This window comes from Rhipicephalus microplus, chromosome 2 (assembly GCF_043290135.1).
Source record: "Rhipicephalus microplus isolate Deutch F79 chromosome 2, USDA_Rmic, whole genome shotgun sequence".
Classification (NCBI taxonomy): Eukaryota; Metazoa; Arthropoda; class Arachnida; order Ixodida; family Ixodidae; genus Rhipicephalus; species Rhipicephalus microplus.
Window position 1 is genome coordinate 245,361,368 of NC_134701.1, and position 17,627 is coordinate 245,378,994.

Genomic DNA, 17,627 nt, shown 5'->3' on the forward strand with positions numbered 1-17,627 from the left:
ACTCTATTACGGTCACACCTACGGCCTGACAACTAGCGCGGGAGTGCTGGTCTGGGCCAGTTCTGCCAGGCTGGCAATTCGAGCCAATCTGTTGGATTGTGTAACATCATTGTGAACTCATCAAAGAGTTTGTCGATGTGGCAGATTTCGAGAGCATACAGATTAGCAAGCAGAAAAAAAAACTAACAAAAACAGCAGTTTTCATGAACGTATACCATACCATAACAAATGACTAGAACTAAAAAAAAAATGGAGAGTTTAAAATTTACACTCACTATGTGCATGGTTACCAAAATCGAAAGAGAAGAAGTTGTAGCCAAGTGAGAACATGCTCTAAGGCAGCTACTGGCCAACGGTGACGCAAGCGCCATTTTAAAAAGAGTGCTCATTCCTGTAGGGAACAGCCCCGTCACATTGCATTATACAAAACATTATGCAACTCAGTAGCTTCCTCACTTGATGCGAGAACAATGAAAAAAGAAAAAAAGAAAATGCAGATCTGTCTGGGAAGGCTGGTATCACAGCCGTCGCAACAGGCATTAAAAGCAAGCAGCAAAAACTGGTCTTGGAGGTCTCGAAACAGCAGCAGCCATGTCTACGACGAAAATCCCTTCCTTAAGCATATTTTTTTCTTGCATAGCTATGGCCTACGACCTGATAGTAGTCATGAGACGAGTGAAGCCTGTCACGTCCTCGTCTTGGGCTTGGACCTAACGATTCCTAGGCTAATGAAAGATATCAACGCAATGGTACTACTAACTGTTCCCGATCTGGACAGCGCAGCTGCGGACCTCACATCGTGTGCAACGGTAGCAACATAAGTGCTTTTTTTCTGTCTCTACCACATTTCCCGAACATACAAAAAGAATGTTGTGATGACGTTTTCGCGAGGACGCGACACGTTCGACTCGATGGATCCTTGCAGTACGAAGGGGTAGAAAGTGAAGGATGGGTGAATGGGAGGAGGAGGCACCTGTCCCAGCTGATTTAAGAATCTATCGAATTGGTGTGCGTCAGTTCTTTGTAACAGTGTCGGCAAACCGGTACAGGTCGCTTGGTCATGTGCCCGGGTAGACACAACCTCTTGTCTATGCAACGAATGCAGAACACGTCTCCGCAGCTCCAGCAGTGGAACTGAAACAAACGAGGCGTGCAGTTATGTTGGGGTACCGTAATATCTCCAAATCTGTGAAGCAGCTGTGCTTGTGCATACAAGCAGGGCAGAGCTTTTCTACATTCAGGTCCTTCGTTACGTACAAACAATACACAATGGCTACACAGATAGGCTATGTAAGAGCTGTGCTAATGCCACTTTGCATTCCTGCACCCCATTGTGCCCAGGAATGCAGCCTGTGTCTTTGTTATTGAAGGCATGTTAAAGAAGATCAGTTATACTACTAACATTAGTAAATTACCCTTCTGGAATAGCAAAACCACGACTCTTGCCACGAGAATATGCATGGCAAGTCAAAAAAATAAAAGGGCGGTAACACCGCCTTGACTTTTCTGCACTAACTTGCTTGTGACTTTTTTCATGGCATCCACTGTGGCCCCATAAATTCATCAGTAAGAAAATTAATGGTGTTATGTTTTAAGTGAGCCAGAGATTTTATTTGCCCAAAAAGACTTTGAAAGCTGCAACATCACTTTTACACTTAACAGTACGAAATTCACAAATAAACTATGCTTAAATTTCTCTTCTAATAATGAATGTGATGCGATTTCAATAAACTTTGCATCCAATATAACTGCATTCTGTTCATTTATGCTAACAATGTACTACATTACATTAGTACACAAAAAATGGCTAGAAATATGAGAAATTCATTAAATCTACCAACTTCTTCACCACACTAGTACATATACAGCAGACTCGGCAAACGAAAATCTATTAGACAATTAGACAAAAATGCTGCCCAATTGGAACATCTACCTTCATTAAATCTACCAACTTCTTCACCACACTAGTACATATACAGCAGACTCGGCAAACGAAAATCTATTAGACAATTAGACAAAAATGCTGCCCAATTGGAACATCTACCTTCATTAAATCTACCAACTTCTTCACCACACTAGTACATATACAGCAGACTCGGCAAACGAAAATCTATTAGACAATTAGACAAAAATGCTGCCCAATTGGAACATCTACCTTCAATATAATTAGTTTTGTACTTGAATTCTGCACCCATGTTCATTTCACAGTAATATGGACTCTTGTTGAATAGAAGATATCTTCCTGGTTGCTTCAGGGTCCGTTTAATGACAGTCTACTGAATAAGCAATTGGATTACCTTTCTCCTGAAGTGGTCAAACGGTGTGGAGCAGGGACATTCCTTGATGTTCCTAAACGACTTCCAGTCCACAGCAACTGAGTCAAACTCTTCCATTAACTTCTGAAGCACTGTGGAACCAAAACTGTCCCCCAGCTCTGCAACAAAGAAATTCTTTAGAAAGCAAGTTGCGAACCACATGGAAAGATCAAGACGGCGGCAGAAGCAGCGCACTCACTGTGTTGATGCAGCTTCTGTCGAAGCTCCTTGCATTCGTTGTAGTCCGCATCTCCAAACCCCGAGTCACGCACGCTGACGGCCCCTTCTGAAGAGGCCGGCTGGGAGTCCAGCTCGTCCCCGGTCAGCGACTCCCCCAGCACAGAATCCAGGTCCTTGCTCGGGGTGTCCGCGTGGTGCAGCAGCTCTCGCAGCTGCGCTATGCGCTGCACACAGATATGTACTCCTATTATTTGCCAGCTACTACATTTCACTTAACATAACTGCCAAACCACACTACTTACGTGCCAAAACCACAATACTGCCACGCATGTTCACTGTATACACTCGTGTAAGAGCCAAACTTACTTCCTGCAATTCTGACGTGCTGCAGCTCTTACGTGGGTCAGGCCCATCTCTTTCTTCAAAAGCCTGGTACTGCCGCTACGACTGTTGTATTTAGCACTGTGAACGGTGCCAAGTGATCACACATACTTTATTTGCGGATTCTCATCATAACTTTTATTTTTGCTGCTACTTGACGAGTCTGCTACACGGGCCCCCTTTCAGGGGCAGTTTTCTTCCATACCATTCATGTGGTTCATGATTTGATGACGTGATTACAGCCACGTCACAATAAAATCTCAGAGTACTCACGACAATAGGGCTGGAAAAGCCACTTGCGCAATCTACTAGCAATTCGTAAAGCCTAACTTGCGCTGGTGCATTAGTTTGTATATCTGGAAGCTGAAAACAATCCCTGTCTCTCGGAACCGGGAACCTTGAATTGCAATCACTGTGCCACTGCCGCACCTATTGCGCTTAAAGGGACACTGAACAGGTTTTGAATTCGCGAATTTTTTGCGAATTCGGTATCCGCAACCTCTTACAACATGTCTACGAAGGTTTTTTTCGCGAGGTTCTATTAAACAACGGCTCTATGAGCGAGCAAACTTCGACCAAAAGAATGCCCCCTGGCGTGTAGGGGCGGAACACGAGAGAGATAGACACGTGGAGAGGCGACGCTACCATCAGGGTCGAGCCGCGGCCCAGTGGGCAACTGTGTGCTGGACCGCCTGCGTCGCTCAGTTAGCTTAGCTTTTTTACTTCGCGGTTGTGCCTTGTTTCTGCTGCGATTTGCTGCCTGGCGAAGCATCAGTTCTGCCACCAGTTCGTACGGATTTCTCGCCATTGCACTGTTCTCTTCTTCTGATCAGAGAGTTTCGCCATTCAACATTCACTAGTTGAGTTTTTGCAAGGTTGAGGGGACCCGCGATGCCAAGTTACTGCGCGACATATGTTGCAGCACTTACGGTCGCGATGAAGTTGCTTTTCAAAAGTTTCCTCGGGATCAGAAGATGGCTGCAAAATGGGCCGCTGCAGTTATAAGAAAATACTTCAAACCTACAAGATGAAGCGCGCTGTGGCGGTCGCGAGTCTGCCCAATTTTGAAGCAGCAGCAGCACTCCTCTTTCACCATTTGCATGCAGTACGTGCATGAGCACCTATAGCGACAACATATGTACAAAGGTATCAGTACGCATATTCGAAGTCAGCTATTTTACACAACGGTCATATGCTTCTAGCGCAGCTAATACACCGTTTGCATTTTAAAACATCATCAATGTAGTACTGGGCAGAATTTTAAAAAAGCAACGGTATTATATAAAAAAAAGAAAACAGAATTTCAATTTATGAGCCACACTTTTCGTTCGCAATTTTCAGCGCAGTTCAGAGCACATATCACCACTGCAGCAAGAGCGACACTCGTCTGCCCCCCCCCCCCCCCCCCTCTTGGGGTAGCACACTGATTCATCGCGTGTGCCTTGCCCGCTGCAAAGTACGATACTGACTGCATTAACAACGCCGCACTCTGAGCTGTGAAATCTACAAATAGCCTGATGTTTCTACATGCTGACCTGCGCGTAGCGTGGATTGTGCCAATAAGCTAAAAGGGAGTGCTGATGCTGCTCTTTCCTATCGAATTTCATATCCACCGATAAGCGTATCATTTGTAACAGTCTACTACAGTAAAATTAAGCACTGGCATGCATCTTATATGCGCCAGTCTATGTTTCCGACGCGGGTGAAGGTGGCTGGTTGGGACTCGCTTTCCTGTGCCGCTTTAGTCGTCGCCCGTAAAGTGGTGACCGGCTCGAACATGTGTGGATGTACAGCGAACTCGGTCCGGCTTTCACAGTTTGCCATACTTACAGCAACTGCCCGATTTCAACAGGTAGTGGTGGTGGTAGTGGTAAGAAAAGAAAAAGGCGCCCAATTTCTGCAGCCTGGTAGGGAGCACGGTGCAGCGCCTCAACAGATAAACACAGCATTGACTGCCGGCGAGCTCAGTCAGCTGTCCCCACCTTCCTGATAGTGCCGTCATGGAGCTTCAACCAATCACAGCGGCGGCAAGACTCGCGATGGCGGCCGTTGTGCGTGCTGCTTGTTTTCGGCAAAATGAAGTTATTTGCGTTGGTTTATGCAAATTTTCGACTGGATTTTCTCATTCGCTGCATGAAATTACGTATCATGACACCATATTCTTGTTCTTTTTTAAGTATTTCAGTATCCTTTTAACAAACAACACAGCGCAGTTACCTGCTTGAGATGCATTAACCCTTTGCATTCTGTTAATGGGCTCGCACATCTGCACATTTCAAGCAGGTAACATCCACAAAACAAGGTACCATCAAGAAAAATTCTGCAGACTAATTTCCCATTGCGCTGAAATCTAAAAAAACATAGGCTAGCCATCAACTACAATATGGCATACATTGTGGATTGTGAGAAAGCAGAAGCAGCCACGATATGCCAAAGCTCTGCACAGTGTGTGCATGTGAAGCCAGTTCTTCGTTGGATGCAGTGTTTGTGCAGTAAAACATATAATCTGCACACCACTATATCTGTCATGCCCAATGTCAAATGTAAAAGTGGCAATGTGATGAACATGTGAAGTTGGAACACGACGCATACAAAATCAGTGGGCTCTGTGCCAAGACCGTGCCAATGCAGCAGCCAGGATAATTCCAACAACCAAAAAAGCATCGATCGGGTTATAAAGTACAAAGCTCAGATTTTTCAACAGTAACACGCACGTCTAAAAGGTACTGCTGACGACCCATAGCATTATTGACGAAGTATGCATAGCAAAAAACAGACACCCACGTCGAAGTTGAATTGACATTCTTGGTAAAATATGTTGCTGAAATAATAAAAATATTTGAGGATTTTCCCAAAAATTTCAACCTCCTATGATTATAAAGTACCTAAATCTCGGCACACATGCCTTTAGCATGTTGCCTCCATAGAAATGCGGCTGCTGCAGCCGAGATTCAATTCCACGACTTCCGTGCCAGCAGTCGAACGCCATAACCACCAGAACACCACTGTAGATACAGGTTGCTTGAAGTCTGCTGGAAGCCACCAGTGATCTTGTCGAGGTACAATCTTCCGGCAGTTGAATTCGTCAGTTTTTGCCAATTCACTGGAATGCATATGCTTTGCTACTAATGATGCAGCATGCATAATCTTAAGTTCTCGGTTAGGAATTTGGTAGTTTGAATGGTTAAAGGATCAATTCTGCTGTTCTGAGCATTACCCAATGTAAAGGGACGATGCACACACACCTTGACGAGGTGTTGGATGTGGTCTTCCAGGCTGAGGATGTGATCTTTTGTAGCGGCCAGGATATCACTCAGGGGTTCACGTGGATGGACTCCATTCTCAAATCGGTTGTACATACCCCTCCAGAACCTGCGGACAAGACACGCATAATGCTGACAGCTCTAAAACTGTTGTTTTGGAACACCCGCATTGAACTTGGACTTGTATGTGCTACGTATTTGTCCGAGAGAACGTCAGTAACATGCACTACCTCTGTTTTTATCAGAAAAAAATGTATATTTTACCAGCATGACAAGTCTTTCTTAAAGTACGCTCACCAGTGTTAACAGCCATGTTTCTCTACTGAACCACTTTTATGCACACGCTTGGCCATACCAATTTTGCACTCGGCACCTTCGGTGGCCACTGGCAGTATATATGGCATTGCGACGAAAGTGCAGATTTTTTGTAGTTCTGTGAGGTGCCTCAACACAGGTCCCTTACCCTGGAAGGCTGGCAAAACAAAGTAAGTATGTGTGCAACATTAACTTTAGCTTGCATGTGGCAGCTGAATCAAGTATTTGTTTGGAAATAAGGTTCGAAGTGCGCAAGCATTTTTGCGTTCCATGCCATTGAGGCATGGCCTAAGGACAAACAACAAAAAAGTTTGTGGAAAGGCTTTTAGCTATGGTTTAATTCTTACCAAGTAGAGAAAGGTGTGTTAAGTTGGTTTATGGAATTTGACGCTCCAACGCAACTCCAGCTATGTGAGATACCACAACGGAAAACACGGGATAATTTCACACCTGCAGTTCAAGCCGACACACAAACTCGACATGCACAAACATAGACCTATTGCTCTAGAGACAGCTTCATGCAACACAGGTGACCCAATATGTTAATGTCTTTCAGCACTATTTTGAGTGTTACCGAAGTTTAAAAATCAAACTTGTTGCAGACCTGATGGCCTGTGGAGCCAGTGATGGGTGCAGGGTGTCAGCTCCTCTCCTGTCTGTCCTGTACAGGGGGTTGATGTACTCCGAGATGTGGTTGCCCAGATAGGCCCACAGTGAGTAGGTCCTGGAGCTCAGCCTATGGCAGAAGCATTGTTCCTTAAGCATTGTTACTTAACGATTGCTCGTAAACAGTAGCACTTTCTTCAGAAAACATTTTGACAGGTGGCACAGAAGGTCTTACGAGCTCACAAACGCAGAATAATTAATTCTACACCCAAGTATGCACACTAATTGAGGAATAAACCTGCCGATGAAGACGAATGCTTTCCAGTTCTCGTTTCTCTAGATTCGCTTGTAAGCAGTCTTTACTGCAGTCAAACATTCCTACAATGAACACGTTTACAATAAAGTTACCAGTATAACCGACTATTCCTAGTATATCTATTCCTAGTACATAATTTGACTGTTCCAAGCACTTTGCTAAAAAAAGGCTTCAATGCATAATCAGACAAGCCCATGAACACTAAACCACAGAGCTAAAGACGATGCTCATGATTACTTGTCAGGTCAATATGACATTGCTATAGTACTGGCAGCTATCTCACCTTGCAAGGTACTGTACTTGCATATTGAAATGCAAAAATTTAGGGTTAAGTAAAGCACGTACCTTTGTTTCCATCATCTACAGTTTCTGCCATAGTTAAAAACAGCGCGAAAATATAATTCATGTTGACTCACACATACATACAGGCACATGGTCACAAAAAAATCAGGCAATGCAACACGAAAGGCCCCGTCATGCTCTCCCTGTCATGAATAAAGATTAGTTAAGAGTCCGGTACCCATCCTTGTGTTTTCATCATTTTTGTGTCTCGTGTTCTTGCACCGTTCCTAACTACGAACCCAATTGTCTGCTTGTGTCATGTCGACATAATTTTGAATTGAACCCTTACACCAAATCTAAGATTACCATAAATGGCCAGTGTGCAGCAACATGACATAGTTGTCCCAAGCAATTGCTTTTACATTAAAAAAAAAACACAATGTCGCGTTTCAATCCATGAGTACTGTACATATAGTAGAATTCTTGCAAACAGTATGATGATGGCCAACTTTTACAAGATGCTCGCGCATAGTTCAAAGAAGTTTGAAGTAGGTACACAGATCCCCAGTGCCGCTCAATCCCAGCAGTACCAACCTCAAGTCAAGGCGATCCTTCTCGCAGTTCCCGACGAAAGTGCCAAACTGGCACGAGTAGACGTGGTCATGGATGGTGAGCAGGAAGCGTTCGTTGAACTGGAACGAGGAGGGAAACTGGTGCATCAGCTGCCAGACGGCGTCCACAAACTGGGTGAACACGGGTGCCACTTCGCGTTGGTCGCCCTGAACCAGGCCACATCGGTCCATGAACTTGTGCCCAAAGGCCAGCCAGTCTTTCTCAATCAAAGCCTGCAAAACGTACAGAGGAAAGACCCTGGTAACGCCAACACTTACATCCTGCCTCAAGAAAATGCTGGTTCCAACACAGAGATGCACTGCGCCGTTACAATGACCCCTTCATCATTTTTCTTTTCTTATGCTTCACCGCATTACATTCTAGTATTGCAAGAAACCTACCTTTAGAACTCTGCTACAACTAACGAATCTAGGGGTAAGCAGCATTGTGATGCATTTCTAAATTTATTGGTATCTCAGCAGTGAAATACCTTTCATGATCATCATCAGCCCGACTGCAGGGCAAAGGCCTCTCTCATGATCCGCCAATCAACTCGCTCTTGTGCTTTCTGTTGCCACGTTATGCCTTTAAGATGAAATACCTTTAAGATGTATCAATTATATTGTGATACTGCAGAAGAGATAGGTATTGTGCTACTTTTTTTTTTCTTTCGTCAAAAATTAGTGCCCGCTTTCTAAGAGGAAAAAAGGACTTTTGTGCTTTGACAAGCGAAGACGCACCGCTGGCCTCCAACACAGTGAGAGGTACCGAAGCTTTCCTCACACGCACAAAATGACCCACGTAGTAATGTGCCCAATGATGCGGCGGCGGAATATGAAGGCAGTCATGCTCTTCCGACAATAGTCACAGTCTTTCAAGGCAGCTGCCGCACCATTATCTTTTTCACGAGCCTTGTGTCTTTTGCGAGTTTTTTGTTGAGGCTGAACCAGCGTTGTCCAAATGATAATGTAGTATTAGGGATCCTGCTATTTCTTAAGAGCAGCTAATGCAACAACTATCTCAGCAATAGAGATCTTATCTCTAGAATAAATGTATACTTGTGTTCGTAAGTACAGTAGACTTGCGATAATTCAAACACCAATAATTTATACTTGCAGTTATTCAAACAAAATTCAACATTTTGGTTGTCACTCTATTCTCATTTGGTCAACATACCGAATGAGAATACATATCGATTATACATAATCATTCGGTTAATTCATACCTTTTGCAGGTCCATACCAGAAAATATCTGCTGCGTTTCTACTACTATTTAAAAACTTGCATGCTTATATAATCCTAACAGTCTAAAAATGAAAGATAAGCACCTGAGGCCTTCAAGGAAAAAGGCTTTGCAAGTAAGCAAATGTTTGAAACAAACACAAGCGTGATGAACCGCAATGCTTCTCAACTGGTATAGAGAGCTTTCTGCTGAAGGAATGTACCTATAGCAATGAAGCAGTTGGAAATCCACGATTTCTTTAAAAGGTCTGATAAGCAGTGAATGGCCAATAAGCTTGTGAACTTTGCACCTCTGCTTTCTGTTCACAGCGTGCAGTTAGGGCTCAAAAACACTTTAAAGAACTTTAAATGTGATAAAATCAATGCCTACTCATAGTGTGTGATGTCACCTCATCCAGAGTCATATATATGAAAACTTCTTATAATTCAAACTTCTTGATAATTGAAACAAAATTCAGAGGTCTCTCCGAGTTTCAATTAATGAGAGTAGACTGTAATTAAAGTGATATGCTTGACATGCAAGTTTCAATGCAGTGAAACAAACAATACACGTATTGTCCTGCCCCTAATGTATGTGCCTAATGAAGCGTTATTCCCAAATTTAAACAGGTATTACAGTATTTGTATTCTTGTATTTGTATTCCTGTATCTGTATTCCGAAATACATTCTTCTTTGCAAAAGTATTTCAGAAATATCCCATTACGTCAGACAAATGTATCTCAGTATCTGAATATGAGCTTCCAGTGCTTGTATTTCTATATCTGCATTCCAGAATACTTTTCTGAATATCTCTGCCCAGCCTTGAATGAATCGACTCACAGAAGTGCTGATTTAAATCTACATGGCAGAGGTGGGTGCTTTAGGTAATGCCATTATGGACCAGAAATTAAAAAAAATTAGAGATTTTCGGCATACGAAATTTCAGATGTTTTCATACATTCACATCTACAGGGTAGATTAGCAACTTGAAATTCGATGCCCTTGTCTGCCAATCAGCAGAAAAAAAAAGGGAGAGGTGGAGGAAATAGAGTCTTTCTCTTTCACGTGTAAGAAGTTGTGACACCACAATGGTTGCACGAAGTCGTGTAAATACTAAATATAATTCGGCCTATGCAATGCCTTGTCCTTTGTAAAACAACCAGGGAGCACCATCCCTCCAGCACTTCACCATCCTAGCCTTAAAGAAAAAACACTTCCGTGTTCTTACCTCTTAAGAATGTGCTTAAGGATCCTCAGCAACCTTTTTTCTGCAATTTTGCTTCAAGGTATTCGAAAAATATTTCAAAAAAAAATATTTGATTCCATTCACAATAAAACTTCATATTTGAATTCGCTTTGCAACCAGAAATTTTCTATTCGCACAGCTCCACAGACTTCCCCACGAAGATTTTTTTGTCAAGTGCAAGTTTCTTAAGCGAACAACTACCGCATCCCGACAGAGGATGACACTACTATATCATAAACCTATGATATGCATGACAGTTCCTCAATACCTCTTTAACCATCTCCCCAAGGAAGACGAGCTGAGCTCGTCCATGCAAATGAAGCTAATCTGATTCATGTTGCCGAGTTCTCCTTCTCTTGAATAGATGGTGCAGTAAAAAAATTGAAAGCACGCTCAAAGTAAGCATTTCGGTATAGAAATGTGTGCTTGCATTTTCAATTTACTATTTTTGGCCAAAAATCTTGGTAAGAAAAAGGTTTATAGCCTCGATGAGGCGGCCTTACTTGGTTTCAAACGATGGTGTGAACCACAAGATTGTGCTAACCTGAAAACCCATGATGGTGCGATAGTAAGGATCCAGCAGGAGGCTTGCCAGGGAGCATGTCTGCGCTGTGCGGTCCCAGCCATCCGAGCAATGCACCAACACGCTCACGCCGTCTTCCACTGCTCGGGCCACAAAGTGCGCGGTCTCCAGAATGGCTCGGACGTGTCGCAGCCACCCGCTTGCCTCCAGTCCTCCCAGAAAGGCCCCCATTGAGGGTTCACTTGCTTCGCACGCTGTAAGATGGCAAAGTCCAGCCGCAACATCCTTTGTCAGATACTATCCGCTTTCACCCATGTTTAAGCATCCCGGTATCATAGTATGCATACTTATTGGCATTTACTGATTGCCAAGTGGCAACTGGAGTTGTGGGCAGCAGTCATAACGATGCTGGCAGTAGCGTGCATATGAACGAAGCTTGACCAGTTGAAATTTTAGTGCTCACTGTCCTACCCTCTCTTCGCTCCCTTTTTTATAGTACGTCAGTTTATGCTAAGTGGCCATAATTTACCTGGCAAACCGGCCAACCCAGCCTGATATACTATGGCTTAATCGACAAAATATTTTGGGTGAGGTTTGTTTAGCTTTGGTTGAGAGCATGCACAGTGAGGGGGCACATCAAGCGTACGCATTCCATGTGCACTGAGAAATATGCATGTCACTCACTGTCGATGAGCTTCTGCAGGCTATTGCGCATTACATGAATGTTTTCTATGCCAAAGAACTGAAACTTGATGTTCTCATAGAAGTTCTCATTCTCGTAGCCTTTTCCAGCAGCCTTGTTAGCCATTGCATTGATCTGCACAAAGGGAGAATACGCATATTATAAGCACAAGAACAGACAACCATCTCTCTAGAGACTAGAACAGTACAATAAATGATGGTTGGTACAGACTTGTTACATTTTTTTTTACCAAGCCGAGCACCTAATGCAGTGCTAAATAAAGAATCTCTGTGGGACCATACAATAAGTCTAGTACGCTTAGACATCTACTTTGGCTGTCACAAGAACATTTCCTTGACTTCGCGCAAACTTAAAAGGACAGACCACTGGCAAGAACGTGTAAATAAATTCTGGTGGAAATAAAAAAGACTGTAAATTATAGCGGCAGATTCAAGCATCCTTTTTGCGAGCTAAGTAGAATGTATATTTTTAAATTATATTTAAAGGTAACAGAAACCGGTACGTCGCGCAGCCTAGCGGAAGAGCTTTGAAGCTCCACTACAAGTAGATTATTTTGCCGTACGTAGCCACTGAGTCTGATGCTGTCATGTGTGCCATAATTTGTCCTCAGAATTACAGTGTTTATATTATTGCTCATTCCTGCTCGATTTTGTGCTGCTTACAAGGTAATTAGCGGCACTGCTTTAATGGCCGCCAGTGGACTGTGGCGAGCCGTGGCGCATGTGCAGAGTGTACACATGCGCAATAAACCAACACGCTCGAACACGAACCACTGCCAGGCTCACTGTTTGCAAATCGCATTGTAACGTGTGTATATGACCTCATATTCACTGGAGATATAAAAATTCTGATAACAAATGTTCCACAGTGCTTCACATTATCATTTTGTAACAAGACACTCTTAGTGGTGAGCTTTCTGTTGTGCAAAAGAAAGTAGGTTGTTGGTCTTTTTATAGAATAGTTGCCTCACAGAAGGCAGGGAATGGTTTCAACCCAAACAGTGCTTTTTTTCTGAAGCACATCACTTTAAGTGAACTGGTGGATTATGGTTCATATGGCATTTCATAAAACAAGGGCCATAAAGCTAGTGTGTACCAAATTATCTTTATCTTCTGGCAAGTATTTTTTATAGATAAAAATATCTTTAAAGATAAAAGTACCTTTATCTTTTGGCAAGTGTGTTACGGCTTGTTTATTACCCAGTCATACATACCACAGAAGCAAGTTAAGATAGGAAGTGCAAGAAGCGAGGGCACCACGACTATATCTTATGACAACTTCATCAGCATACGCACAGAAGACAAGTAGATTAACAGTGAGTGCGAGACTCACCCGAGGCCGTGTGTCCACCACATACATAAATTTGGAGGTAGGATTTGATTTCAGGATACAATTCAAAAGTTGCTCGTCTTCAACACATCGTGCTGAGAATCCTGAGAGTGGCTGACTGCATCGGCATATTGCTGCCTGGAAAGAGGATTAATCCAGTTTAGTCGTAGTTCATGAAAAAACACACGCGAGCCAACAAACTACAGTACAATAAAATTAGACGCTAGCCTATTACTTCGCTACGAACAGCATCGTTCAATTTATGATGTGTGCATAAGACTTTCGGAGCCTCGTCGGATTACATCCAATAAACATTCAGCACTTGCACTCACCATGTTTTTATTCAAGTAGGAGAGAACGGGCAACCTCCCTTTACTGCGGAACTGACTACTGCCCACGAGTATTGCAGTACTGGCCACGGAGGGGACATATAGGTGCCTAGGGTATGTATCACAAATCTGGAATATAGACCCACAAGAAATTAGTTATGCGATCCCCAGAATGTCAAAGCAAGAAGGATTCATGCTATGTGTGTCCAACTTCAGAGCCCAATTTGCTACAGTCCAGTGCGAATTCTACAATAATGCACATGGTCAGTGGCTCCACTGTAAACTTGTTCTGCCCTGTGTCTGCACTGCATACACTGCATAGAACTCATGGTGATATACAGATGCTGCCATGCTGCAATGTTGAAACACACTGGAGAATGTGAAGATCACAAAGAACTAAAATACCTAATGAACCCTTACATCAGGATATGTGAACACATACTCTACAGATATATTAGCATACAACACTGCTTTACTTAATGCTTTAGAACACATATTTTGATGTGCCTTTCTCCATATGACACTGTGGCTACACCCAGCAAGGCCACAGCAGGAATTTCTATAGATACAGTCTCCTACTTTATGAATTCAGCCATGGAAAGAGAGTAAGCAACTTTTTCCCACCACGTATAAGAACAAGGGAGCCACAGACTAAACTAAGAATTTATGCGAAGCAAGAATTGTTTGGTATTTGTGGCACACTTCAAATGGCTACAGCAAAGGGACGTAATATTTTTTTCCATACCAGGAATCACCATAAAATATGTGTTGAAGTGGATGCCATCATAGCTGAAAACAAATTCACTTAATAATAACCACATCACGTGTCCTACTGTCAATTTGAAGACATGAAAACAGTTGTCAATGGCAGCGACGCAACCACACAATTTTGAGATAGCACGCTAACCGTATGCTAGGCTATCTACGCCCCAACTTTTCCACTGTTCCCTCTTCTGTTAAACTAATACTTTATCGGCCAAATTTAGAATATGCTGCCTCTGTGTGGGACCCAATGCAAACAAAATTAACCACTGCCTTAGGAATACCTTCGCTCGTTTCATTCTCTATAAACTACAATCGCATTGCTAGCAAATCAGCTATGAAAGCCATCCTTTGTCTTCCATCTTTAAGCACGCATCGAAAAGTTGCTCGCCTGAACTTGTTCCATAATATATATTATCACCCAACTCTTCACGGCGCACTTCTTCTGCCCCTCCAGTATATGTCCCCCCGCATAGATAATTGCCATAAATTAGGTGTTCGATTTTTCAAAAATGAAAACATTCTCCCAATCACTTTCACTACGCACCGCGATCGTGTGGAACCATCTTTAATCTGAAATCACATCAATCACCGACAAACATTTACGAGTAGCACTAACCAATGTTAATTAAATATATGAGCCCGTTTTACTTTACCGTTATTATTACTTACTGTGTTTGTTTTACTGATGTATATGTATGTAATTTTTTCCCACCACCCTTTATAATGTCTTTGCCCTTAGGGGTGAAATAAATAAATAGATAAATATCTTTAAAATATCAACCAAAGCTGGTAAAACTGACAAACCAAAACTAAAATTATTTATATCACATATACGTGAACATGCTCAGTAGATGCTGGTGCCTTAGCTGCAGTGCAGGTGTAAATTGTGGCCTCTATTAGATAATATGCATTGGTTCGTATACTTGTGATGATGCCTCATGGAATAAAGCACGATAAAATAAGTGTACCTCATACTCTTGATTGATATTTGTAGCCGACCAATAGGTGTTTGGCACACCCATTCGAACATACTCCACTTGGAAGTCGAACTTGCTCCAGCCCATTGCCTTTGTGAGGTCTTCATTTGATGCGGTATAATGGAAGCAGTACAGGTCGTTGATGTGTACTGAAAGAAAATGGGTGCGTGATTTAAAACATTGCACATTAGTGACATTTAAAAGGGGTGCTGAGCAAACTTGCACAAGTGGGCAATGACAAAATGTCTAGTCCACATCAGTAAATTCGTACTCACGGGGCTGGGACAGTTGCTGCAGAGAGATAAAGATGTCATGGCAGTCCCTCTCCTTAGGAATTAAAAAGGTTACACAGAGGAAGTTCTTGCACCTAATTTGAAGCGGCGTGCCGTTTGCCGAAATGGGAAGCTTTGCTATCGACGCAATGTGCATGTGAAGGATCTGCGAATCAAAGAGGTCACAAATAAGAGCTCTTAAAGTGTAAACAGGCTGCGATATTCAAAGGGCAGTGAAACGTTACCCATGTTTCTTTTTTGCGATCTGGGTCGAAAAAAATTAGATGAGTGGTAGTCAGATAAAGGGACCCGGTTGAAGATTTACGGTTGTTGAATCGATCCAGCATGCGGACATTTTCAACCTGCCGAGAGGGAAAAAAAACGAAACAGCTGATTACAACAAATGAACGGCAACGCTTCGAAAAAACTGGTTATACATCGTTTGTTTACGTTCGTGATTTCGCGCTTGGTCGCTTTCCCAATATCTGTGAGATGTCTGCCAATGAGCTAAGTTCACTAGGCACTGAGACTTGTGCCAGGCTGCCTGCGTCGTGTTTCCTTCTACCGTAACATATCACACATGAGAACCCGCTTGTCCAACAAGCCGCTCACTTTTGTGATGGCAGATGATCGCGGGGGCACCGTATCAGCTGTGAGCATTTACCGGCTTGGTACCAGATTGCACGAAATGGGGGGTGGTGCTTTAAGCAAGCATACGGACAGTAGAAGATACTTACTTTAGGGGTCCGAATCGCTTCCATTGCGGTCCAATCAAGAGGAAAATAAACTATAAACACATGAGGAACTGCCTCCCCCACATACAGAGGAGGGATAAGAGTTTTGTTTACGTCCCCCCTAAAAACCACACGCAGGCTTGCCGCTTCGCTACATCTCTCACATTTGTACTTTTGTCGCTGCGTTCCGCTTGCCATAAAAAACTAGCGCTCGGAGCGCCAACGCGTGGTTGGCGCGCACTCCGAATATAGCTGTGGGCTAGCATACAGGCTTTCACCTAATCAAAGTCTACACGTCCGAGAAAGCGTCATCATAATCAAGTACGTGAACTAATAGTTGCACCTGCTTAGTTTTTTACGCTAAATTTGCCTTTGCCGAACTACCTCTTGCGATTCCAAACACTAGTGACTAAACAAAACCTCATGTTATAAGTTATGATCAAGCAATAATAACCATCTTGTGCGCTTTTCCTCTCCCAGGGCACAGCTCATGGAGGAAGGAAAGCTCCTTCCTCGATAGCACAGCTAGATCACGAAAGAAGCATGTGCATTATAAGCGTGACATCACGTTGTTGACACTATAGTGAGTGCCAATTTTTCAAAAATGAAACAGAAGCTATATCATATATGCCGTTTGTAGAGAGAATATACTGCCGAACGGGCACAAACTCCTTTTAGAGGGCAGATGTGGCATCCCAAAATTAACGAAGCTAGTTTCTCCAACGCATGCCGTAGATGATTACAATAAACAATTCTTCCTCTTTTCTAAGCCGCTGTGAAAGTTGTGCCAGAGAACGCCCGTTTTGATTGCGATTCAGGTGCGTTATCATGATTGGACTTTTCAATTGTGATTGGTTGTTGCGCGCAAGATACAGAAATGACGTTAATCACGTTCGAAAATTCAGATCCAGGAGGGACTTAATCGTGATCGAAACTGCTCGGCATTGTGACTGAACCTTCCGATACGTAATAACATTCGCATGATGATTTGGTTTTTGTTGTAACAAAATTAGTTTATTGATGTGAGCCTTGAGTTTTGTGAACGAAATATCTGAAAAGAAATACGTGAACGTAGCTTGGTTGCCTTCGTTTTTCAAAATCCATCTTTGCTCCAATGTCTATGAATTTCTTCTTTCGAGAAAGCAACATATATGTGCATAGACGCCGTCGCTGTGTTGTCACTAATGCGATGACTCGTCATGCGCGACGTGAGCACCGAGTGTTGGAGATCGCGTGTTCTATTGCGTGGAGGCTGGT

The 17,627-nt window shown here is 43.0% G+C and overlaps 1 protein-coding gene across 1 annotated transcript; it reads right to left on the reverse strand.

Annotated features, from left to right (window-relative positions):
- Positions 1–524: 524 nt before the first annotated feature.
- Mtmr6 (Myotubularin related protein 6) lies at positions 525–16,540 on the reverse strand. The gene is made up of 14 exons (XM_037421287.2): positions 16,374–16,540; positions 15,882–15,998; positions 15,640–15,802; positions 15,356–15,513; positions 13,626–13,751; positions 13,297–13,431; positions 11,946–12,078; positions 11,283–11,515; positions 8,253–8,503; positions 7,059–7,190; positions 6,122–6,248; positions 2,515–2,719; positions 2,298–2,434; positions 525–1,134 (listed from the first exon to the last, which is right to left on the reverse strand). Exons 1-14 carry the CDS (start codon positions 16,395–16,397, stop codon positions 988–990), a joined length of 2,088 nt encoding a protein of 695 aa, XP_037277184.2. The 5' UTR covers positions 16,398–16,540; the 3' UTR covers positions 525–987.
- Positions 16,541–17,627: the final 1,087 nt, after the last annotated feature.

Coding starts and splice junctions, on each gene's coding strand:
- Mtmr6 (XM_037421287.2), bottom strand. CDS start 16,397: ATGGAAGCGATTCGGACCCCTAAA. Junction 15,999..16,373: donor AAGCGATTCGGACCCCTAAA/GTAAGTATCTTC, acceptor CCCTCTCGGCAG/GTTGAAAATGTCCGCATGCT. Junction 6,249..7,058: donor CTGGCTCCACAGGCCATCAG/GTCTGCAACAAG, acceptor TCTTGTCCGCAG/GTTCTGGAGGGGTATGTACA.